The sequence below is a fragment of the Marmota flaviventris genome, chromosome 2 (assembly GCF_047511675.1).
Source record: "Marmota flaviventris isolate mMarFla1 chromosome 2, mMarFla1.hap1, whole genome shotgun sequence".
Taxonomy (NCBI): Eukaryota; Metazoa; Chordata; class Mammalia; order Rodentia; family Sciuridae; genus Marmota; species Marmota flaviventris.
This window is the reverse complement of record NC_092499.1, coordinates 141,513,622-141,539,885: the sequence shown is the minus strand read 5'-3', so window position 1 is coordinate 141,539,885 and position 26,264 is coordinate 141,513,622. Positions and strand designations below refer to the sequence as shown.

The following is a 26,264-nucleotide window of genomic DNA, read 5'->3' as shown; positions in this document are numbered from 1 at the left end:
CTCTAAACACATAAGACTTTGAGGGACATTCTAGATGCAAACCATAACATAGGGGAACCTTGTTTTTTATCCAGGTTTTAAAATGTATTCAGAGGAATCACCTCCATACAGACTCAATGCTGGGAGAAGAGTCATGGGTAATTTAAGACGGTCATCTTCAGCAAGTCTCATGCCAGTGATTAATCCACGGAAGCAGTCATCCTTGTGAAGGCATCATCCAGAGGCTTCTGGGAAATATTTTCATGCCTAAAGAGGAGCATTATGGGGGAAGCACTTTCTCACCATCATCTCTCTTCTTCCCTACTTAGAAAGCTGTTATGAAAGGATGTAAAGCTAAGGGCTAGGGTGGCAATCTTATGACTTGAAGAAAAAGGCAAAGAGAATCACAATGATGCCAACCTTGGGGACTGACATCAATGGGCCATTGAACCAACTCTGGAACCACACCTACTTGAACATTCTTGTTCAGTAAATAATAAAGAGCTTTAGGATCCACAGTCATGGTTACCAACAGCCAAATGCAACTGAGGCATACAACCCTTTAAAAAAAAAGAAATCATCCAGATAAAAGATCATCTGATTGATTTACATAGTCACTCCTTAATAGCGAAAGGCAAGATGACTTAGTATAGGAAAGACCTCTGTGGCAACAGACAGGAGTCCCAGGTCCTGGTCTCTGAATATGTGAACTTGACCAAGGTACTTCATCTCTGGGACTCAGTTTCCCCATGAATTAGAAATGAAGAACATGCCAGATCTTGATCCCTTTCACATCTAATATCAGGTGGTTTCATAATATTGTAACCCCATGCTGTTTGCCTTATAATCTGTTGTCACATCTTTCAAGGATAAGTTCCCTTTCTAAGACCCACTGAGCGATGAGGCATGGAGGCCAAAGAAAGAATGAGAGAGACTTCTTTGGGCTATTTTCTGCACATCCCCAGTAGAGATTAATGTGTGCTCTGAGTCAGCAAAAGCTCCAGCAGTGAAACACAACACGCTCACTCTGCACTTTTGAGCATCCCAGGGCAGCCCACAGGGAGAGAAGCATGTTTACACTCAGTCTGTTCAGTGGACCCCATGGGGCACACCAAAGGCTACTCTCCTTTCCCTCTTCCCCTGCTAACATCTGACTTTCAACCTTCCTTCTCTGGAAACTAAATCAGTACTTTGCAAAGTGAAAATCAGCTCACCTGGGCTAGTGCTGCTTAAGATTTATTTTAGAGAGAGAGATTTCACACCCACTGACCCACAAAGGACCATTTTGGCTGTGCAATCATGAGATCCACAGAGAACTTGCAAATTCACTGTCTGATGTGGTTGCTGGAGAAGGGGATTGGAGGAGTCATTTGTGCTTCTGCGCTTCTGATCTATACCTGGTGACAGATGGTGCCTTGGGACACCTTTCATGGCCTGACTCAGGATGATGGCAGTGTTTCTGTACAGCTCTCTGGACAGCCTATTCTGGGTAGAAAGTCTATGCCTTAGGGATCATTGCAGACCCTTGAAGTTCCCCTGGGAATTGTGATCTAGCTGTCTGGGACATCCTCTTGTCTAGAGAGATGAGCTGTTCAGCACTCTGCTGGAGACCCAGCCCTGAATCATACTCGTAACTTATGGGAGTGATGTATTTTGCATGAAAGGTTGCTGAAGGTTATATATGTCATGGGCACCTGCAAAAATCTTCCATGGATGGTTCAGCAAGGTACAGGGGAAGCAAGAGGACAAAGTCAAATATAACAGTTTCAAATCCTAGCTCTGGCACTGACTAGTTTTGACAAGTTATTTTAAACTCTTAGTGCCTACATTTCCTCATCTGTAAAATGGTGAAAATAATGTTTACCTTGCAGGTTGTAATAAGAAATAGAAATGCCCTATATAAAATACCTAGTACAGAATGCATGCAAGGAAAGAGCTTATCAAATTATAACTCTTGGTGGTGGTGGTATAATTATTATAATTTTCTTTTAAAGTAGAAGAAAGGTAATAGAGGTTGAACCAGGCACTTGGAAATTACTGACTCTTTACCACCAGTTCCTTTTGCTTTCTAGGAAGAACTCTGTACATAATAGAATAAATCTTCCAACTTCATTAGTATAAAGTAACCCATAGCGAAGATGAATAGCAACGAGTGGATCACAGGGCCAGAAAACTTCGTTAGGAACTGGAGTCCACCATGCATTGCTTAAGATCTCAAAGCAGCACTTCCCTTACTGTGGGAACTGGGATTAGCATTCTTCCCATCTCACAGGGTCATTCAAAGATCAAATGAGAGTGTCCAGGGAAACTTGAAAATCTGTCAAGCACCGTACAAGGTTTTCAGGTGCAACTCCATTTCACTATGCTGGACAAGACATATGTACACACAAAAACCATCACTGCAAACACAAAAAGGAAGTCATGTGGGGTCAGTGCCTACACCTTATATAGCACAAAAAGAAAAAGTCCTGGCATCTGTGTAGCTCCCACTGACACAGAGTTTCTGTGTAAAACGACCTGGCTCTCTATCCTGGCTGCACAATAAAATCACTATATGCCTATAACTCACCTACAGAGATTCTGACTTAATTTTTCCAGAGCCAGATCTGTATTTTTAACAGCTTCTCAGATGATTGTAATGGAAAGTCAGGGCTGAGAATACTCTTCTAGAGCAGCAGTTCACAAATGAAAGTGATCTTGCCCCCCAGGGGACATTGGCAATGTCTGACATTTTTGGTTGTCACAACTGGGAGCAGGTTGCTATGGGCATCTATCTGGTGGGTAGAAACCAGGGATGCTGCTAAGTAGCTTACAATGCACAAGACAACCCCATCCAAGAACAAAGAATTAACCAGCCCAAAGCATCAGAAGACTGGTTAAAAAAAAAAAAACAGTAGCTAATTGTACTATACAAAAATGACTCAGCAATATTTCTGTTCCCATCTGCTCTCCCCACCTCAAGAGGTGGACTGTACTTCCCCTGTCCATGAAACCAAACAGTCTTTATGACTGTACAAAGGAAGTAACGCTTCTCAGCCTCTGAGGTGAGGTCACAAAAGGCAATGTGGCTTTGGTTTGCCTTTTTCTCTTGGGGTAGGCACCTTGGAAGCCCTGAGCTGACAAGTGGAAAACCCAGCTACAATGGGCTACCGTCTTGGAAAGATCACACATAGAGAAGCCCACAAGGAGCCCCAGTGTCTGTCTTCCCAGTGAGGGCCCAGAGTGTGAGTGAGCCTTACTGAGGAGTCCAGCATCCCGCTTCCAGCTGCACAAGGTGATGGCAACTAGAGCAGAGGCCTTGTGTCACCCAGACTGCAGACTTAACGAGCAAAGCGAATGGTGTGGAGGTTTTGGTTCTCCAGGGAGTCTGTTTGTTTAATATGCAACAATAGGTAATCAAAACAAAATCTGTTATGATTCTATAAAAGATCCACCCCCTTGTTTAGGCCACCAAAGTTAAATGCTTGCATGTACTCACATAGAGAGTGAGCTACTTACATATTTCCAGCCCACACACAATCCTGCAACCTCTATCTCCATTCTCAGTAAATACAGTTTACTTAAGGTTCTTCCATCCATACCTGCTATTTTTTCCATGGTCTGAAGGTCATATTTTAAAGCATATGGTTTACTCTTAGTGAATGGGAACAAATATAGACATAATAAAGGGAATCAATCTAAATAAATAATATCTTATTCCATAAATAGAAAATCGATAATTACCAAACATCTTTTACTTACTAGGTCTTCTAGGAGTATGCATCAAACTGGGAAGAACATAATTTAAAAACTCCTTAAAGTCTTTGAAGTCCCATCACTAGTACATCCTTGCCCTACATAAAGTTAATACAAGGGAGAAACTAAAGCATCGGATTGGATTGCAGTTGGATCAAAAGAGCAGGATGAGTATCGACTGAGAAACTACCATGTGCAGACCCTAAGGCTGGACAGTTAGCCTGGATGACTTCATTGACTCTCCCAAAATCCTGAGAGCTAAGAACCATCCTACCATTCTCCACTGTCCTTGCACCCTGTTCTTCTCTCCCCACATCCTCCCTCTTCAGACACTTCCCTTTACTCCCAGCAAAACTAAAATACACACACTTTAAGCTTCAAATATTTTTTATTCAATCTTGGTCAAAATTTACGTAACAACTGAGAAACTATAAATTTGAACAAGAAATTAATCACTGGAAATTGTCAACACAAGCATTTTTGAGACTGAGGCAGGGGTTCAATCTTTTGATGTAGGAGTAAGTCAAAAAGCATAAAAGCAAAATTGCTATAGACAAGTGGGAAAAGCATCCCACTCTAAACCAAATTCATACTTAATCTACATCTATATCATCAAAGTGGGTTGCTGATAAGATCTCCTATTGAGCTTTGTTTGGGGGTTTTTTTTGTTTGTTTGTTTTTTTCATTTCATGATAGCTCTTAATCATGAAGCTACCATGCTTGTCTTTTGGTTCTTGGTTAGTTGGTAGGTTGTTTAGAATTTGTTTTTATTCATTTTATGTTAGTTGTAGAAAAATGAATTTACTCAGAAACCTTGTAATAATCAACTGTCTGAACATGAGTTCTCCAATTTTGTAAGAAACACATTTATATAAATCTAAAAATATAAATTTCTTGGGGTGGGTTCTGGAGGTATGGGGATTAATATCAGCCTCATGCATGCTGGGCAAGTGCTCTACCACTGAGCCACATCCCCAGCCCTAACCCTTATACTGCAAACTGAACCCAGGGGTCCTCTACCCCTAAGCTACACACCCAGTACTTTATTTTTTAATTTTGAGACAGAATGTCTCTAGATTACAGAGTCTGGCCTTGAACTTACGAACTTGCTGCCTCAGCCTTCTGAGTAGCTGGGATTACAGGTGTGTGTCACCATGCATGGCTTAACAACATAAATTTCTCTAAGATATAGAGAAATTTACATGACTTGTACAAGAAAATAATGGTACTTAATTTTCAAACTATTTTTAAGCCCTATATTAAAATCTCAGTTTTCAAAACATTCAGTTTGCTTCTCAGATAACCTTCTATCAGGTCTCCCACCTTTAGTCTCTGTTCCCAGTAATCCATTCTTCATTGATAAGGGGATTCTGCCAGCACTAAGTCTGTCTATTCAGCTTACACATTACAGAACTGATGAAATACGGCAGGTCCCCAACCCCCTGGCCTATGATGAGATGAACCTAAACCAAACCTCCATCAATCATCTGACCTCCATAAGCCCATATTCAACCTCACAGAACACAGTGAAATTTGGGGAGTCCTGAAATGAGAGTCAGTTCAGAACCAATATCCAGTAGTTCCCAAAAGTTCCCTTTATTTCCTTTCCCCAATGCATAGTTACCCTGGTAAAAGTTTGTAGGTCCCTTTGGAGAGCATGGGAGAAAGATTGGCAGTATTAATCTGTGGTAGTATACTGGGGCTCTTTATCAAGCAAACCCGGCATCCCCTTCATTCAAGGAGTTCTGGGTCTATAAACTGGCTCCAATCTGGGGAATGATTTTAGACTTTTGTTCACTTAGCCTAGAATGGTTTTGCTTACACAGATCAAGTAAGAATTGAGTAGGTGTTAGCTTTTTGTCACTATGACCAAGATATCTGACAAGAACAGCTGAGAGAAGGAAAAGTTATTTGGGACTCATGGTTTCAGAGGTCTCAGTCCTTAGACTGACAATTCTATTGCTCTGGGCCCACGATAAAGCAAAACACCACAGCAGAAGTACCCAGTGGAGAAAAGCTGCCAAGAGGCAGAGAGAGAGAGAAGGGGAAGGAGGAAGGGACCAGGGACCCATATAGTCTAAGGCCACAGCCCCAGTGACCTACTTCCTTCAGACATGCCAACCTGTCTACATTCAAATTATTAATCCATCAACTGGATTAATCTACCAAAAGGTTACAGCTCTCATAATTTAATTTTTTCAATACTGAATTGTTCCTTTGGGGTTTATATTTTGCCCCTAGTAAGGGAAGCTTTCTCTCTGCTTCCTGGGGCCATGTTCTGATCTGCTTTCCTCCACCATGCCCTTCCACTGTAATGTTCTGCCTCACCTCGGGCCTAGAGCCAAGGAGTGGCTGTTTATGGACTAAGACCTCTGAAACTGTGAGACCCAAATGAATTTCCTTTTCTCTATGTTGTTCCTGTCAGGTCTTTTGGTCACAGCAATGAATCATATACATGGCCAACCAGATCATTGCCTCTTATAAATGTTTGATTAGGAGTATTCAATGATAATATTTTACATAATCTCTACTGCACATCACACAAGAGATTATCAGTGTTCTCATTACCACTAGAAATAGAATCCATAGTATTTCAAATCTATTCAAATTACCATGCCTGTAATCTCAACTATTCAGGAAGCTAAGGCAGGAGGATTGCAAGTTTGAGGCCAGCTGGGGCAACTTAATGAGACTTGATCTCAAAATAAATTTAAAAAAAAATAGATAAATAGGCCTTTTCATTCGACCTCAGTGGTAGAATGCTTGCCTAGCATGTGCAAGACCCTGGGTTGGATCCCCAATCCTGGAAAAAAAAAAAAAGAGAGAGAGAGAGAGAAAAAATCTAATCAGATTAAAGAAAAAATTCCAGAAACCCCAGATCCAATTCAGAAACCTGAACCTTAAGATTCTGTTCCTCTGGAATCACTCCCAGGACCAACATCACTGGGGGGAGAGTGGACATCACAGTTCCTGCCACGTCACTCCCTTCCACGAAGACATTCAGTGTCTCCCTATTGCCTGTGGCACCAAGTCCACACTCCTTCAGGTGGCAATCAGTAAGGGAGCCCTGAGCTTTCATTCTATTCTAAAGCATCCTATGATCTATAAATAAAAATTACAGACATAAACACATAAAGGAATATATGAAAATTCCCAGTTGTAGGTCTCCTTATCATGAGTAGCTGTTTATTAGGTGCATATGTCATGTCAGGGTTTGTGACATAGAATGGCCCCTTCTTTCAGGAACCGACTCACTGAATTCAGGACTAAGGACAAAGTAGCTCATCAATCAAATGTTCTCCCCAGAGGCTCAGCTAGCATTTGCATATAAAACAATTAAAAGATCATTTTCATGACAGCAGAGTAATATATCCATCTCTGAGATGTTATGAAAATTCAACTCATAATTTATGCTAATGGATTCACCCTATCTGACATTGCTCTCTGTCCTCCTTATAGCTGGCACAGACCCCAAGCCCCAGGGAGTCCCCTATTAGGCTCTAAATTACTGTCTGAACCATAAGACTCCCTGAGTCTTGGGAAGCCACTACAGATGGTAAGAAAAACTAACAGCCAACAAAATACACCCCAAGGGACTAGACCCTTCCAAGAAATCAAAACTTTTCAAGCAAACACAGAACACATGCCTAACAGTGGGGCTCTCTTTTGATCAGCATAAAGGTGGAAAATATCCGATAGTTAAGAAGTACTTTTGCAATTCTGAAAAAACTTTGGTGTCAATTTATCAAATGTAACCAGAGAAAGATGCTGTTGGTTTGTCTTAAATGTCACGTATACTAAAAGTCGTCCTAGCTGAAAAAATGGGTTGCCAATAATTCAGGGTCATTCGAAAGAACCAGATGGTTTGTCAGCCAGGCATCACTGACTTCCTACCTTCATGTCATTTCTTTAGGTGATTGGACTTGGGGTTTTCGTTTGTTTGTTTGTTCGTTTGGGGGTGTTTTTTTTTTGTTTTTTTTTTTTTTTTTAGCAAATATCCAGAAAATGCATAAACTTCACCTGAGGGGAAATCAAAAGACACATGGATTCATTCATAGCCACCTGAAATCATGGAGCTTCAGATAATCCCAAGGTCACACACAACAGTAGAGATGATGCAAAAACAAGTCATGTAACTCTAGGTACTCCCCAGGCTCTATCTCTTATACTGTTTTTGTTTCTTTCCTATCTTAATCAAAATGATAAGAGTGGATATACACTGCACAATTGTCTTGAGCCATGCTGTATTTTCTGTTTCTTGTAAGAGCTCTATTTCTGCCAGCAGATTAAAACTCCCTGAATGCCAGGACTTGGTCTGCCTCGTATTGCTACAGACTGGAGGCAGACCAGAAGCATGGTAATGCTCAAGAATTTTTTTTAAATAATGAAGGAAAGGTTTGATTAAAAAATGAATGCATTCTCCTTGTCTTGAAGGGGACCAACCACTAGATGCTAAGCAGGGCTGAGTCTCTGATGCTACCAATATGTCCATGGACCTTTATCCTCCCCAGGTGAGACAGTTCTAGGTGAGGAACTCACTAAAACACAATGCTGGAGAGAAAGAAACTTTCATCTCTCCAAAAAGCTCATAGAAGTGGCCCAGATATCTCTTTTACCTGGCCCAGGGGCATTTCTTTTATTTTCTGAACTGATTCATTCCTTTCCAGGAAGAAAACAAAATATCCTGTGATTTGAGACCTGAATCTGGGAGCAGGGAGTTCTCTTACAGCATTCTTTTCCTGGGTCATTGACTAGGAATCAAGCCTAGAGGCATTATTTCAGAGGGTCCTCCCCACCCCCAGCAAAGAGAAAGGAAAGGGAAAGAGAAAAAGCACTGGATTAACACCTGAGCAGGAAAGGTATTTTCATCAGCTAAGGTCAAATAGCTTGACCTCAAAATCTATACTACATGATTTGGCTGAGAAAAAATGCACAACATCATCTGAGAAAATCTGGTCCTGAACTTGGGTGGCTCATCATTTTAAACAGTCAGGTTAGTAATAACAACTTCAATCAACAATAACAATAACTAAGGTATCTTGAGTACCTGTTATATGCAGGCCAGTATTTTAGCCAAGTTTACTATATTAAACTCCATCGATTCTCATAATAACCCTGTGAAACAGACATCCTCATCATCCCCATTTTACAGATGAGGAAACTAGGGCACAGAGAAACTACATAATTTTTCTAAAGTCACTCTACTAAGAATTGGCAGAGCAAGAATTCAAACCCAAGCAACTGGTCCAGCATCCACATTGACCCATTATTTGACTGCAGCTATAATTCACTGCAAATGCTAGAAGTAGAAAGGAAACTGACAGCTGTTTAGAAGGCATTAAGTTCTGATTGCTTTATCTGTGTTATCTCACTTAGTCTTCATTCCAAATGTATTATGACCCTTCCTTATTCCATAGATGGGAAAACTGAGAACAAGAGAAGTTATGATGTGCCCAGGGTCACTAGCTGATCAATGGCATAGACAGTTACCAAACCCTGGAGGTCAGAGTCCAGTACCCAAATCATTATGCACTGCACCACGCTCCCTTTCTTGCAAGCAATCTGCAGTATCCCAGCAATCTGTGCGTGCTTGATGACATGGAGAGGAGCCTGGGCATGGCATGGTCTTTTTCCCACAGAGCATGTGTGAGAGCAAGGCAGTATGGTGTATCAGAATGAGCACAGACTGCAGTCATCCAAAGCTGGGGTCAAACTCCTGCTTGGCATTTACTGTCTGTGCAGTCTTAAATAAGACTCTTTGCATCTATTTCCTCACGTCTAATCCTCAAGGTGACTCTAAGTGTCATGTGTGATGGCATGTGGAAATTCTGGTCTCAGAGGCCCTCAAACCATCTACCTCCCTGGATCCACTTACACATCTTTTGACTACAAAGAATTCAACAAGTGCACAGTAAGTCCGTCTCTGCTCAGGAGGACTGTCTACCCTCCTTGGGCCAAGTCATAGCATCTTCTTAGCAAACACTATGGGCACAATTGCCCACACATGGGCTCTCCAGTTCAGGACTGCATTTCTTCCACCACTAGCATTTGCCCTGGGAGCCAGCAGGAGCTGCAAACATACTACAGCCCTGTTACTGAGGTTTCCAGGCACCATGGTGCTGGAGAATCTGGCAGGGCATGAAATCATTATTGGATCATTGCCAACTTGGTGTTATAGGGATCCAGGTTTCAGGTGGCAATAATGTAAAAGAAATTAATGTCTTGGAAATGCTTAGATCAGTTGACAATGGTTTGGTTTGGTTTGGATTTTGTTTGCTCTTAAAAAAAAATACTATTGTAGGGCTGGGATTGTGACTCAGTGGTAGCATACTTGCCTTGCATGCATGGGGCACTGGGTTCAATCCTCAGTACCACATAAATAAATAAAATAAAGATATTGTATCCTACAACTAAAAATAAATAAATAAATAAAACTGTTGTAGGCATTCATCCTTAATAACCTGCAACATTATAAAGGCAGCGATCAGAATCTATATATCTATCATTTTTAAAACTGTACTCAAATTTTGCTAGTGTTTAAAATCCCTGGTTGATACCCTTGCTTCTCAAGTCATTGCTTTTGTGTACATGTATTTAGTCTCTTTTGGTTCCTTGAAGGTCATGTCTGACACAGTTTTAATTATTTTAAATTGCCTTTTTGTTAAATATGAATGTAAAAAATAATTTTAAAGCCTCCAGGATAATTCTTTATGAGAACATTTCCTTATTTTATGCCCAATCTTATTTATAGTGGCTCTAAATCAGCGACTAGCATACTACAGCCCACAGACTAAATCTGGCCCACTGCCTGTATTTGTAAATAAAGTTTTATTGGAACACAGTCACATCCACTTGTTTACATTTGCCTATTGATGCTTTTGTGCTATAGTGGCAGAGCTGAGTAGTTGTGACAGAGGCCATCTGGGCCTGCAAAATCTAAAATATTTACTATTCAGGTCTTTGAAGCAATGTTTGCCAACTCTTTCTCTAAAGCAAGTAGTAAGGTTCAGAATCACACAAGGTATTTTATAGCACTTATCCTTACAGTAATTAAATAATTCTCTGTTTGTGAGTGCCTGCTTGTCCTGTTATAAGTTCCTTTGAGAGACAATAGCTATTTTCTTCCCAGGGCCTAAGCACAGAAACTAGCACAATGTAGATGAAAAATTAATATCTATTAGTTGTGTGAATGAGTTACATTTTTAGATAGGTTTGAGCTCTTGAGTGTTATAAATATTCTTGGTCCTGAAAGAAAACCCGAGCCATCGAAACTTCTCAATATCAGCATATTTTCTGAACTCTAAATCTCATGGACTCTAAATGTAGAACGTAGACATGTTTTTTCAGGACATTGGTGATCAAGACAAACCCTTGTCATTATTATGATAAATCTCTTCTATACCACACCATTTGTGCCCACCCTGTCTTTAACCTCACAAAATTTTCTCTGAAGTTTGGCACCGCTGGTGCTAGTCTCATAATTAACTTGCAAAGCTGGTCCTCCATCTTTGGAATCCATCTGTGCTTCACAGAATGATGCCCAACAGCCTTCAGGGGATCTGCTGGTGTGCTCAGGCCCGTCACTTATCCCCAAGGCACATGGGCATTCAGCCACTAATACTTAGATACAAGAGAAACCAGGAGCAGATGCTACTGGATTCTGGAAAGACACAGAAAGAAGGACTGAATGGAAGAGATTTCTGGTCTTCCACTTCCAAAGTGTATTTGTAATTTGGACATGGAATATGGTTAATATTTAGAGATAAATCTGACTCTCAGGGAGGCAACAAGACTTGAACAAATTAAGAGCTCAGAAGTCTAACAGACCTGGATAGGAAACCAAGCTCTGGTACTTACTTGCTGTGTAAAGTTGAGCCAATGAGTTGATTTCCCTGAGATAAAAATATTTTAATTGCAAAATGAGTATAAAATGACAACTTTGCAGGGACACTCTGGTATATTTTAAGGTGTCTACCAGTGACAGGCATTACATGTATTTTACTTTTTGCCTCTTCACATTTTTGAATGCACAAGAAGAATGATCTTTAGAAATTTCTACTTACCAAGCATTCCTTTCTTGGAACTGGACAGACACATGTCCTTCTCTGCGCTGGGCAGGGCAAAACTCACCACAAATACCTCCACTCCATCAGCCATCAGGGCCAAACCCAAGACGAAAAAGAGGGTCCACTGGAAGCGCCCATGACCACACTCATCAATGATGGTCTCATACTGGTGGGCCAGCTGCTCCTCATCTTCCATTCTCTCAGCCATAAGATCTGCCTGGCCCCGAAGGCCATCTGCCCTGGAGGGCGCCATCTTGTTCTGCTTGGCCTTGATATCATCTGGATGGGGGATGCCCTGGTACTCGCCCTCATAGATCTCATCCTCCTCATCATGGCCCTCTGTAACATCACTCTGCGCATCTTCATCCGGGTTGGATTCATTGCCCCGGTAATAGCCATCACTGGGGGCATATCCCTCATAATTGTCCTGATACTTGTAGTCATCCATCTCTTCACTCTGGGGCTGCCTAGTTATCTCTCAGCTATATTTCTTGCTCTGTGGTAGAGGTTTGGGCTGTTCCAATAACCATCATCCGTGTGTAGGATTTAAATATAGAATATGTTCATGTGTCTTCTTGAGTGAAAGTCACACCTGTTTTCTTCCTATTTGATTCTCAAGACAATCAGGTTTGTGCAAAGATTACCTAAGAGTTATTTTGCATTCAGTGTCTATTTGGAGGTCTTCAGAAAGTTGCAAGCTCTGGCCTGGTCTCCTTCAGTGACCCAGAGACACGGGCTGGGATGTACTGATTAAAAATGGACCCAGCTGCTCTTCTTGACAAGGAGCAAGTAGACTTGGCAGCTTGCTTGCTAGACTGATTTGTTCTGCCACTGAAGGTTGTGCCCTGAGAATAGAGAAAGAGAAGAATGTTATAGAAGGCTGAAGTTCTGACAAAATGGTCTCAGGATTAAACCAATATATTTAGTCATGACAATGCTTCATGGGTGAGGTAGAGGAAATCTTGATTAAACATTTGAATTCGTATCAACTGAATGATGAGTGACTCAGTGAGACTGAAGGAGGAGGGAGAAGAAACCAGGTCAGAGGCCCTCTGAAGCTCTGATTAACCCATGAAAGGGGTCAAATCTTATGCACGAATGAATCATGAAGTGGTCAAGGAATTTTGGGTACAAGATAATTTTGTGCCCCAGATTTCCTCTTTGAATTTATCAGGGCTGTATTAACAGAAGAAGTTTATTGAGTTCAATGTCTGTTATGAAAAGGCCAGCTTTTCTAACTCTGTGAAGTGGCTGTATGAGGAAGGAAGGGAAGGAAGAAGGGTGGGGGAAGGAGGGAGAAAGAGGGGAGGGAGAGAGGAAGAAAGAAAGGAAGGAAAGAAAAGGAAAAGGGAGGACAGAGAAGGAAGACAAGAAAGAAATATAAATAGATAAATCCAGGACAGTTTTCCTGAGGCTCAACACTGTGCTTCAAAGACCACTCTGACCTAGTATTGGCTTCAATGGGAAAGAATAGGAAGGAGTGGTGAAGACCCAGAGCCTCACTTCTTGAGTCTAAAACTCAGTTCTGCCACATAATGGTTGGGTGACCATTCATTCACCTTCCCAAGCCTCAATTTTCTCATCTGTAAAATGAGGATAACAATGTACTTAATAAGATTATACACAAAGTGTCTAATCTGAATGAAGCCCTGATATTATTATTGTTGTTGTTTGCTAGTTCCAATTCTGGAAGCCAGGAGCCTGGTTTATATCACAGTTTCAATCCCTAGTTCCCACTGGTGAGTTCTGTACCCAACACACTGACATTCTGCCCTAAATTACCTTCCTAGAATCTCAAGTCTCACAAGGTTTGGAGTCACCATTTAATGATACCTACCCTATAGCAGGAAATGTGCTAAATGTTTCACATCCTTTATCTGAAATTCTCAGAACATGGAAGGAAGGAAGGAAGGAAGGAAGGAAGGAAGGAAGGAAGGAAGGAAGGTCTTCCACTTACAGAGGGTTAGTAAGGTGGGTTAGTAATGTGACAAGGCCACAGAGCTAGGATCAACACAAGGTCCACTGGTCCCAAAGCCAGTTCCTTCCAGGCCTTTGTGCTTCCTAATAGTGCTCTGAGAGACTGTCACTTTACATCACCTGGGAACTTTAAAAACACAAATTCCCAGACCTTGTAAAAGGCTCAGAGCTCTGGTTTGCACACAACTCCCCAAGTGGCTCTGCTCCACCTCACTGAGCACTTCTCAGGGGCAGAGGCCGCCCCCCTCCTTCCCTCACTCCCTCCCTCACTGCACTCCAACTGTGCCAAAATGCCAGACCTCCAGAGGGACAAATGCTCAGGTCTCTGCATACCAGGGCTGCCAGAAACTCACTCCCCAGCCCAACCTACCTGCTAAAAAGTACATCTGCCATCAACTCTTACAGTCCTCGTTATCACACCTGAGATTTACTGTACTTTCCCCAGGCTCAGCAGATGTCACCTCACAATGGGTTGGCCTCCTCCTGCCCACAGCCCATCCCTGGGTCTTCTGCCCCACATCTGCCACCTGGCTCTCCTAGTCCTCAGCAATGGACAGACTCCAGCTCTGGAAATCATCTGACCCCAACAATACAATGCATTTCCTTCTAGGAGAATGCCAGAGAGCAGCCTTTCTCAGATGTGGGCCAGAACCACAGGGTACCAGTGAGAGGCTCATTAGATATGCAAATCCGAGGACTCCTCCCCAAAGACAGGAGTGCAGACACAAGACACAAAGTGCAGGAGGCCTGGAAATCTGTATTTTCCATGAGCACCACAGGGAATCCAGGGGACTGCACTTCAAAAGTGCTATGTGAGCCCGCAAGAAATATTTACTAACCACCCTTCCAGGTTTTTCATCATCCCCAGTAAATAAATTTATATTAGAGCATGCTGGCCTGAACATGTCAGATTAATATTCTAAATCTGTTTTTATTACATGCATTTAGGGACCACAGGAGAAATATAAATCACAAGTAAACAGCATGAGAATTTGCAGAATGCTACAAAAACGGGAAAGGAATGCCAACTGCCTGAGATCTGGTGTGTTATTTCCATTCTGGAGGCCCTGCAAAAGTGTCATGAGCCAGAAATGATGGATTTGTGATTTCAAAAGCACATGTGGGAAATACCACTTTGGGCAAAGATTCTGAGACTCGCCTATGGAAAGAAGCAGATCCTTGTCAACACTGATCCCACTTGCCTGATGCAGTTTTAAATGCAGTAGAATAAAGGGGCTTCACAAACATTCTTATAATTTTTTAAATCTATTTAATTGAGAAATGCCAAGTTGTTTATTTGTTTGTTTGTTGACAGCAGTACAATTTCTAGAGAATGCAGCAATTAATTATTTGCAATATTGTTGATTAAATTGTGTTCCTCTAAAAAGGTATGTTGAAGCCTTAGCCCCCAGGATCTCAGAATGTGATCTCATTAGGAACAGGGTCTTTATAGGGGGTGATCAAGTTAAGATGAGATCATTAGGGTGGTCCTAATCCAATATGAGGATTGGTCCTAATCCAAAGGGGAAACTTGGATGTAGAGACAGATGTGCACAGGGGGAAGATGATATGGAAACCCAGGGAGAGTACATCTATAAGACAAAAAAGGCCTGAAGCTACCAGCAGCTGAGAGCCAGGTCTGGAACAGATTCTCCAGCACAGTCTTCAGAAGGAGCTGGCCAGCTGACAACTTCATTTTGAACTGGTAGCCTCCAAAATTCGTCAACAACAGATTTTTATTTAGTCACCCAAATTTGTACTATTTGTTACAGCAGCCTCAAGAAGCTAATACATTCAACAAACCTAGAGTTTATCAGCTAACTAGCCATGATAAAACAACCACAAGAGCAATTATTAACTGACCACTAAAGTGAGTGTGTTACAAGCGCACTCATTGATTCTCAGAGTGAATAGAAAAACAAGATTATTCTATCCATTTTACAAATGGAGAAACTGAGGCCTAGGAGTATTAAGAATGGGCCCAAATCAATACAGTCAATATCAGGGCTTGGATCTGAAAACGTGTTCCAATAAGAAGTGAGGGATGATTTAGGAAAGACTATCAGGGACTTGACTAACCAAGATAAGTCAAGGTCACAGACTGAGCTGACAGAAGAGCTAAGCTGGATTTCTGACTCCCCCATTAGGGTTTGTTTGCTCATCCTCAACAAACATTTCCCAGAATGCTAACTTAAATCATTATAGTAAATATGGAATGAGATCCCCATTCTCAGGAGGTCTACCTTTTATGAGAAAATCAGATTAAAACAACACAAAGCATAATGCAGTACTAAAACTTAGAACCTTAACTATTAATAATATTATCATGTTTCCTTTATTGAATGCTTGCCTTGTGTCTTTGTGGCAGGTGCTGTGCTCAGTTTACCATGTGCTTTGTTCTTCTCACCCTTTGAGGCAGGACTATTCTTATCCCACTTTGCAGAAGATGTGATGGAGGCTGAAGAAGTTAGAGAGGTGACCCAGGGTCACAGATAGGTAGTAAGTTCTCCAAGGGGTTTCAGAGGAGCAAGGGACCACTACATGCTGGATCTTTTGAGAGGGCATCGTGAAGGTAAAGGGGCACCCAAGGGCAGCAAAGGGCTCAGAGAACCCAACAACAGAGAAGAACATATCACAGGCTGCAGAGTGAAGATAGGCAAAGGCACGGAGGTACCAATGGCTTTGCTTGTTTGGGCAGCGATGAAGAGGCAAATGATCCAAGAAGGGGACATATGGGAGATTGATGAAGAAGTACGTAGAGGTTGACTGAGTGCCCTGCTCAGGAGGGGGATTTTCTTTGAGCAAAGGATTATTAAAGAGAGCATAGCATTGTGTACAAAGCAGGAGTCTAGAAAGATCTCTCTGCTGGGAGTGTGTCTTGGTCTTGAACAGAAAACCTGGAGACAGTGAAACCAGAGAGAAGCTTGTGTGTGTGTGTGTGTGTGTGTGTGTGCGCGCACGCACGCACGTGCATGCATGTGCACATACACATCAGCGTGTGTCTGTGTGTGTTTGGTAACAGTTCAGAAGTGAGTAAGGCCTGGAAAAAGGTGTTGCCCATGGGGATGGGAGGAAAGACAAATGGGAAGCAAGTGGGACATTTCCCAGTATCATGGGTAAAGGAGAAGGCCAAGGACTGGAACCATAGTAACTCCAAGCAGCTGAATTCTGGACAAAAAATCTTTCCAGCACGCTATAATTTCTGTGTAAAATCAAGACAAATAAAAGTCTTTTTGCAGACTGATCTGCCCTTTTACTATGGTGGGGGAATAGGTGACAAAGATCCTGGTGTCAGAGGGCCCCAGGTTCAAATTCTGACCTCATACTACCTGTGTACAAGCACTTAACCACTTGGTGCCTCAGTTTCCTCATCTGTAAGATGGTTATAAGACAGTACCTATGTCGTAGAGGATTGTAAGGAAAGGGATCTCCGCTTGAGCCCAGTCTCACTCCAGAGAAGAACAAACCAACGTTTAGTGACTAATGAAAACCACTTCTCAAAAATGTCCTAGTGCTAATCTCTTAAATGTCTTCCTTTATCTCTTACAAATCTATTTACTTCTGCATCAATGCTGCTTGATTCAGAATTACTATGCAGTGAACACTTGTCCATAATTAAATATCATAGAGAACACAGCTAAAATATAACCAAGCAATGTAATGCTTCCCAAAATCTATTCTGTACAACATTTGGCCTTGAATATGCTCATTTAAGAGAAAAAAAAAGAGCAAATAAATTTGGGAAACATTACATTTTTTATTCACTGTTCTCTTTTGGCAATTCACAATGAGCACCATATTATATGCTGTGAGAAGACCTCAACAAAAACCAATTTAATACTATAATGACATACTTCTGCACACACATTAGAATAGCCATAATCAATGGGCAGACAATAACAAGTGTTGGCTAGGATGTGATGAACTGCAGCCCTTGAAAGTGCTGGTCAGAGCATAAAATGGTCCTGCCACTTTAGAAGACAGCTTGGCAGGTTCTCAAAATGTTAAACAGGCACTTAACAAACAACCCAGCAATTCCATCCTAAGCATCTACCCTAGAAAAACAGAAACATATGTCCACATAAAGACTTGCACATGAAAGTTAATAGCAACATCACTGAAAATAGCCACAAACTGAGAACAATACAAACGCACCAATTAGACGTGGTCTATCTATACATTGGAATATAAATTGGCAACAAAAAGGAACAAATTACTATTACAGACCACAACTTGGATGGATATTAGGCTAACCACAGAAGACCGCATCTTATATGATTCTATTTATAAGAAATGTCCAGAATAAACAAATACATAACAGAAAATGGATTAGTGCCACGGGTGGGGATGGGTTTGACTATCGATGAACCTGGAATTGGAAAAGGTGGGGAGTGATGGGAATTTTCTAACATTAGATTACAGTGATGACTTTACAACTCAATTCATGCACTAAAAATCATTTCATCGTGCATCTGGAATGAGTGGACTTTGTGGTACTTAAATTACACCTTAATAAAGCTGCTGCCACACCACTACCACCATCCAAAAAAAAAAAAAAATCTATTTGCTGGTGGAAATTACTGTTTCTTGCAATCATGAACTTCTTTTTCCTTGGCAGCATTGTTACACTCCATGAAGAGAGAGGTTGCTCTATGTAGGTAAGTACTGTTTTTGCACCGAGAGCCTATGCTGTATTCATCCCAGGATGCTGATGGATGTTCTGACTTGAGAGCCTATATGGAAACATCCTGGACCATGAGCTTTCTATTGAAAAAGAGAATGAGGGGGCAGAGCCTGGTCATGCCCTGGTGGGTCAAAGCTGGGGAGAGGGCTAATGCTGAAGCTTTCAACAGATTCAGTCACATCTTGGTGAAATATCAAGGGCCCAGAATGTAGCAACTTTGCTGTGAACAAAAACAGAAGATAGTGCCCTTAGAAAAGCCCCCTTCCATAGCACCCACTCCAGAGGGATAGGCACACTTATCCTTGGCAAGAGTCAGTAGCAGCTGTGGCTTCAGCTGCTACTGATCTTGAGGGATTCATCTTTAGCGAATCAGGGCTGAAGAAGAAAATAGTGGGTACCCTGTGCTTCAGAGGTAACCAGGCACCCTTCTGTGCTCCTGAAGCAATTTGGTAGGAATTTGAGGGATAAAGCCTGAGAAAAAGTTGAGGCCCTCCCTGTAATCTATTTTACATGAACAAGAAAGAGGCAAGTCAACAAACTCAGATTAACAAGATGATAACAGGTGCCAGTTAGCTTAAGAGACACCACGCTTAGGAACTCAGGACTTGCTGCCCCAACTATGGTATTTGAAAACACAGCAGAAGCAAAACGTTCTCCCTTTTGCTGACTTTGTCTTTACTGGTCTCCCTTGAAACAAGTCAAACCTTCCTGAAAAGTAGGTCATAAAATCTTTGTTCCTTAGGTGCCTGCCTTATACCTCAAACAAAGGGACATCCTTATATCTCAAGACAGAAGGACACAGAAGAATCTGAACAAATGAGCCTCTGTTGAGTTGCTTCCAGCGATTACCACTAGATCACACTCTTCCACCCTCCAATCCCGCTTCTGCACAACTGTCCACAGAAATACACAGATCTCCCCATTTCTTTGGGTATTCATTTCTCGAGGTGCCCATGTCATACAAAATGCATATGCTCTTCTCTGGTTAATGTCTTATTTTAGGGTATCCCATTCACAAACCTAGCAATGGATGAGAAATTTCTTAACCCTTATATCACCTCTTACTTTAGTTTCCCTTTTGAGAAATCATGCCAATATTGAGAACTTAAAGAGAGCAGGAGATAAAAGAAATACCTCTGCACCCTGGACAGAGGACCCAAACTGCAGTCCCAGAATTGCCATCAAGTTGCCGAGGGACCCTGGATGAGTCATACAACTTCTGAGGCTGCTACCCCTTACTGCTCAAGTGAAGACTGTACTGGATGATTTTATTTATTTATTTATTTATTTAAAGCTGTAGATGGACGGCATGCCTTTATTTTGTTCACTTTTATGTGGTGCCACAGATCGAACCCAGTGCCACACACATGCTAGGCAAGTGCTCTGCCCCTGAGCTCCTGTGCTGGATGATTTCTAAGGCCCTTTCTAGCAATGTGAGTCAATATTTTCTGATGTATTTATTATTTTTAAATTAATTTTTTAATTTATATATGACAGTGGAATGCATTACAATTCTTCTTACACATATAGAGCACAATTTTTCATCTCTGGTTGTATACAAAGTATATTCACACCAATTCGTGTCTTCATACATGTACTTTGGATAATAATGTCCATCACATTCCACCATCATTTCTAACCCCATGCCCCTTCCCTTTCCCTTCCACGCCTCTGCCCTATCTAGAGTTTGTCTATTCCTCCCATGCTCCCCCTCTCTATCCCACCATGAATCAGCCTCCTTATATCAGAGAAAAAATTCGACATTTAGTTATTTGGGATTGGTTAATGTCACTTAGCATTATCTTTTTCTGATGTATCTATAAAAATTCTTTGAACCATCTATTAAATATAGTATAACATAATTATTCTCATTTTAATATCTAAGATATTGACTCTAGAATTAAGAGCAACATTTACAAACCAAATAACCATTTTTTAAACTAATTTGATGGCTTTTTAACTCTCAAACATTTAGAACTACTCCAATGGGTCCCAAGGCATTGTGTATGTCTCTCTTTTTACCACATTATACTATTTATGTGTGTATCTGTGCCAGCAGATTGTGAGCAAGTTCAGGATAGACAAAGCCCTGAATTTTACTTATTATTGAATCTCCAACACCAAATGCAAAGTCTTGAAAATAGAAGGTTCTTGAAAATGTTTGCTGAATGAAGGAAGTTGATAGTTATTCAGTGCCTAACTGAAATCAAGTCAAAAGCACCCCATGAGCCATGTTTCTGGATATGTTACATCAACCCGTGGACTGAAAATACCAGGACTTAACTGGCTTCTAATGGGAGGCAGTTCTTTGAGGCACCATCAATCGCTATAGGTGTTTGCCCCACTTAGAACCACACGGGTTCATTAGTCTGACATGGGAAGCACTTTTCTGAGCTAGTATGTTAGAACAGAAAGCTAGTTCCCAAGGTATGAGAAACAATTGATTATTAAATTGTTTGGTTGGTTGGTTGGTGGAAAATAAAATACATTAATCTAAATCCTTCAAAGTAATACCAGCTTTAGTTTGAATTTTCAGAATGGTTCTTAGTTTTAAAATACAAAAAAAAAGACAACAATTTATGGAGCAATGTATTAATCATAACATTATTTCTAACATTAAACCTTGAAAACAACCCATATGTTAAACAACAGGGACTGGGTTTATAAATCATGATGTATTTATATGGTTAAGTATTATGGTAATGTAACAATTGTGATTTTGATTAACATTTTAGGGGGAAAAATTGTCAACTGCAATGCCAGGTGAACTTGCTAGGTAAGTGATATATTCATGTCATTATACCAATAATATCCATACTATTATATAACATATAAATGTGTATTTTGTTTATGCGAGAATTTCTGGCAGGATGATCTAAAATGTTGGTGCTTTACTCCCCATAAAGCCAATGTTCTCCTTCTCTGCTCCTCTGTATTTAAAGTCTGGTCATGTTTTTCCAGTGTATGATCCTCAAACCCCCTTCAGGAGAATCAACTTGGTGCTATGTCACTGCGACCCCTGGACCCCATCCCAACCTCACTGAGACAGAAGGACAGAACTCTGCTTTACTAGCAAGCTCTCCAGATTATTCACTTAAAGTCAAGAATCACTAACCTAAGTTCTCTTACCTCAGGAAACAGTCCTTTCTTTGTGACTCACAGGCAAGGCCAAAGGGGCACCCACAGCTTCCAATAGGTTAAGTCCTTTCAGGAGCTGAGCTAGAAGGAAAGAAGAAAGGGGTTGATGTTTTGACTTCCAGAGATGCCCGACCACTAGAGGAACTCAGCCTGTAGGCAGATTTGCAGCCTACAGGAACTCAGAGCACGACATATCACATAGAGGAAAAGAGGTTCCACATTGAGCTCCCTGAAAAGAGACAGCACCTGCCCCTCTTGCAGGCAGCACTCTGGATGTGGAATAGCTATGGGATGTCTGTGGAGGCTATTTTCCCTGTAAGCTTGGGATCAGCCGTAAGAGCCCTTACCCATAGCACATCCTGTCAGCAGGATCAAGAGACCTTTAGTAGAAGTGTCTTTGGTTCTTTCAAAGCAGAACTGCCAGAAGATATCAGAAAGCTGCCCCTGAAGGCAGCATCAAGCAACAGAAAGATGGAGGAGAGGAGATCCATTGTAGCTACAGCCATGGACCAAGGAGCCAGGCTCCTGACTGTTCAGGTGACTATTTCAATAAGTGGTCTCCCAGAATGGGGAAGGAAGTCGGTTCTAAGGGACCAATTTTAAACATCTTGCCAATCCTACTTTGATTTGATTTCATCAAGAAAGAAATCTTAGTGATATTTTTTGCCTTGGAGTGAGAGTTGTAAAGTAAACTCTTGCCCATTGCAAATAGACAGACAGACAGACAAGCTCTGTCATTTATAAACTGAATCACAATTGCAGTGGGTTGTTGAAGCTTCTGTTTCATGTGCAAAATGAGAATATGGGTTCTTGGCAATTGAGTTGTTATGAGAATTAAATGAATTAATATTTTCAAAAAGCTTGGTACAGTGCCTATCACCAAGAAAGAGCTCCATGAAAATAGCTTTTATTTTATAAATACACACATAGAGATAGGCCTTTCTGTGTATTCACTATATCCTGCAGCAATGCATACCAGAGCCAAAAGGACAGCAGGAGCCTTAACTTGCCCTACAGGCAAATCTTCAGCCTTCTCAAGAGAGATCCCCCCAAAAAAATTTCCCCCACACTCTGCTGGAGCAGACCCCTGAATCTCCACCCCACCTCCGTGAGGATCCTGACCACTGATACTTGTTCCCAGCTGGCTGATTCTGAAGGTGAATATTTCCCAAAGCAAAGATGTTACCTTTTATGGTACCTGACATGATTCAAAAGGTATTCAAACATATCATTAAATAACATCAAATCACATAGAGGAAAAGTGGTTCCATGTTCAACGTTCTTTCAATGCCTTTTAATTTAATAGAAGAGTCTCTTAGGGGCCAGCTCAGCTCTCCCACCTCCTTGCTAATTTGCCAACTGTCCTTTTTAATGAAATGGAAAAAAGCCTGAAATTCAAAAGAGTTAAAGATGTAACATGGTATTGTTTTCATTGTATTTGCTTTTGTAGATACCCTGTATTTACAGAATTAATACAGTTTCTTTCCTAAATAAATACATAAATTAAGAAAAGTGACTTGATATTTTTTAAAGTAACTAAGAAGAATAGAGGTGATAGATGATCCTTGCCAGAGAGAAGTTTTCAAATACCACCCAAATAGGAAATGCTGTCTTTGAGGTGGAGAAAGTAGCATTTTCTGAGCTGAATAATTGAGGTTGATCATCGAGTTGCAACTTCACAATGCTAGAAAATAGATACCTTTACTTTTCTGTTCCAGATATGAGATAACTAAGGTTTAGAAAGGTTATGTCATTTGCCAAGATCACGCTGCCAATAAATTCAAGAGTCAGGATTCAAACTCTCCCAAACTAAGCTGCCTCCCATCACAACACCCTTATTGCATCTCCAGCTGCTAGACCAATGCCTCTTGGAAACCAACAATAGCTGCAGGGAACACTAAATGTACATAGGATACTATCAGCAGCCCCCAGGAGGGCCTGTGGGCCAGACACTCCGTACTCACACCCTGGGGATCTTGGCCTCCTCTCTTCTCTAACAGAGAGATCCTTGACAATTCCATTTTACCATCTAACTAAGTTACCTGGCGAAGAGCCTTTACTGTAAGCAACAACTGAACGCAACCCTATAAAATCACTTTAGAACATCTGTACCCTACGTAAACTCTAAGATGGATAGAATTATACAAAGAATCTCAGCAAACTTGGGTAACATCAAATTATCTTATGAAGGGGTCATTGAGTCCAGCAAGAGCCAGGAGGGGCTTTGGGAGGATGACTGCCGACACATGTAGAAGAGACACACTCAGAACCAGGTTGGGAAGGGCTTGAGTGACCACAGAGGGTGTCAGCTAATTGACACTTGGATGCTTAAGGAGTGAGACTAGCACAGTTAGAACTGGGGTTCAATCAGAGGAAAAAAAGCTGACAAGTTTGGGGTGAGGGAGAGGAACATTGTTTCCGTGTCTATTTTTCCTGAGAAGCAATATTTCTTTTGGAAGAAAAGTAAGAGCTGTTAAAATGAAACCCTCTTCTGCTGTACAGCCACCTGGAGGCTCATCAGACACACCACAGCATTTATAGGTAGGTCATATTTCCAGTGGCCTACCAGAGCAAAGAGATATTATAACCTGCTGGGCATTTCAGACACATTTTTTTTTCTTCCCAAAATAGAGCTGATTCAAAAACAATTCTCCATGTGGAAAGCCTGCCTCAAATATAAGGAACAAATAGTTTAAACCACTAAGCCAATAATAGAATTGAGTCTGATCTTTAAGACCTCCATGACCATCAACATCAAATGAACCCACAGAAAATAGAGTATTGACAATCCCCTTCTTATGTGGCTGGCAGATTTTGTTTTCTGATCTTAATAACTTCTAAATTCTGACATTATACCAAAGAAGTAAGGTCTGGAGACAAGCCCCCGACTCCATTCCAGCAGCACTGCCATAATGTGTGTCTCTCTCCTGCATTTCCCCAAGGCCATCAGCCCCCTCCACACAGCCTGGCTAAATCCCTTAGTGGCTTCTCCAGATCTTCAAATCACTGACCTTGATTTGACCTATAAGGACCCTGTGGTCGTGAGCTTTTTATCACTGTGACCAAAATATCTTACAAAAACAATTTAGAAAAAGCAAAAGTTTATTTTGGTTCATGGTCTCAGAGGTCTCCATTCATGGTGTCAGTGGTGACTCCAATGCTCCAGGCTTGAGATGAGGCAGAGCATTGTGGTGGAAGGGGTTGGCAAAGGAAAGCTGCTCAGGACATAATGGAGCAGAGAGAAAGAAGGCAGGAAGGGGTCATAGGGAAAGTGAACCCTTCCAGAGCACAACCTCAGTAACCCACTTCCTCAGTCACGCCCTACCTGCCCCAGTCAGTCCATTCAAACTAGATGGAATGATTAGGTTATAGCTCTCACAATCCAAACATTTTACCTCTACATATTCCTGCAGTAACAGGAGCTTTGGGAGGATACATCATGTCCAAACCATAATAGACCCTCACTGAACAATGCACTCCAGTTGGCTTCCTTTTCTCCCTTTCTGGTATCCCCCCCAAGGGAGTGATCTTCTCATGCTTCACCACTGCCATGGTTGACCTATCTATCAATATTTTAGGGGAGTTAATGTAGGTCCTGGCACCCAGTAGGATATAACATAAGATATTCTCTATCATTGGCTCATTAGAACCTTTGGAAGCCTACCCAAAAAGTAAAAATACAGAGATGACATTAAACTTAGCAGATTTATTGTCCCAAAATAGGGCACTGGTTGCAAATTTGAACCTCAAACGACTTAAGAAACTTTGTATATACAGATCTATGGGTTATTGAGAAGGAGCCTGGGAAAGTAGTATATATAAAAAGAGGATTTATGACTGTTTCCCACACACCCTGAATGCAAGTCTGAGAGCAGCTGGCAGGCCCCAAGGACTACTTCTTCATGTCTTGATTCGCGTCTGCTCTAATCTTGGCCTTTATGAATTTTTTTTCTTTCTTAAAACTAACCTGTCCTTTACTACAATCTTACTTTGCCATCACCCAACCCACAGAAAAGCTCCATCCTCTAGAATTGCCTGTAGTCAGTACCCTGGCCTGTTGACTTACCTCTCCCTGCACAGTCAGGGTCTCCTAGTCTCTGCTGCCCAGCTCTGGCCATACATGCTCAACCTGCAGCTCTCCCAGCCTCTGAAAACCTCCCCACATTTCTCAGTGGGGAAAATAAACATAGAGACTTCCTAGGTTATCTTGGGGTCCCAGGTCTTTTCCCTGAAATAATCATTTTTAACACACCCCCAGGGCATACCATTCCATCTCCATCTCTTCTTAATCATTTTGCAACTGATCAGTTGCTGACACACACTCCCCCTCCAGTGCAGTACTTCTCTGTAATTAGTCCCTCCTCCTCTTCATCCTTACCCCTAATTCAGCCTTGGCAATATATAAACTTTGTAATTAGGAAGGGCTAAAATCTTGCCAGGAATGCAAACATATTTAGTGCTAGAGCCTAGCGTTTTGTGCCATTCTGGGCTCTACTCCAAATCCTAGAGGAATAGACAAGGGGAAAGAAATGAGCCTATAGTCCATGTGAGGGGCTTTGTCCCAATGGCATCCAAACCCCAAAGACCTGAGAGGGGCTTAGGTAACAGAGCTCAGAGAGTCATGGGATTTGTCCAAGGTAGCAAACCTGGAAAGGGGCAGAACCAGACCCAACCAAGATTGCCGC

General features: G+C 41.5%; 1 protein-coding gene across 3 annotated transcripts in view; it reads right to left on the bottom strand.

Annotated features, from left to right (window-relative positions):
- Positions 1-12,311, bottom strand: part of Sv2b (synaptic vesicle glycoprotein 2B) — a 61,418-nt gene extending 49,107 nt beyond the window's left edge. For all 3 annotated transcript variants that reach the window (XM_027920382.2, XM_027920400.2, XM_027920408.2), the window contains exon 1: positions 11,778-12,311. In XM_027920382.2, the coding sequence (XP_027776183.1) occupies positions 11,778-12,228 (451 nt within the window). In that variant the 5' untranslated portion in view covers positions 12,229-12,311. The remainder of the gene's footprint in view (positions 1-11,777) is intronic.
- Between the last annotated feature and the right edge of the window lie 13,953 nt (positions 12,312-26,264).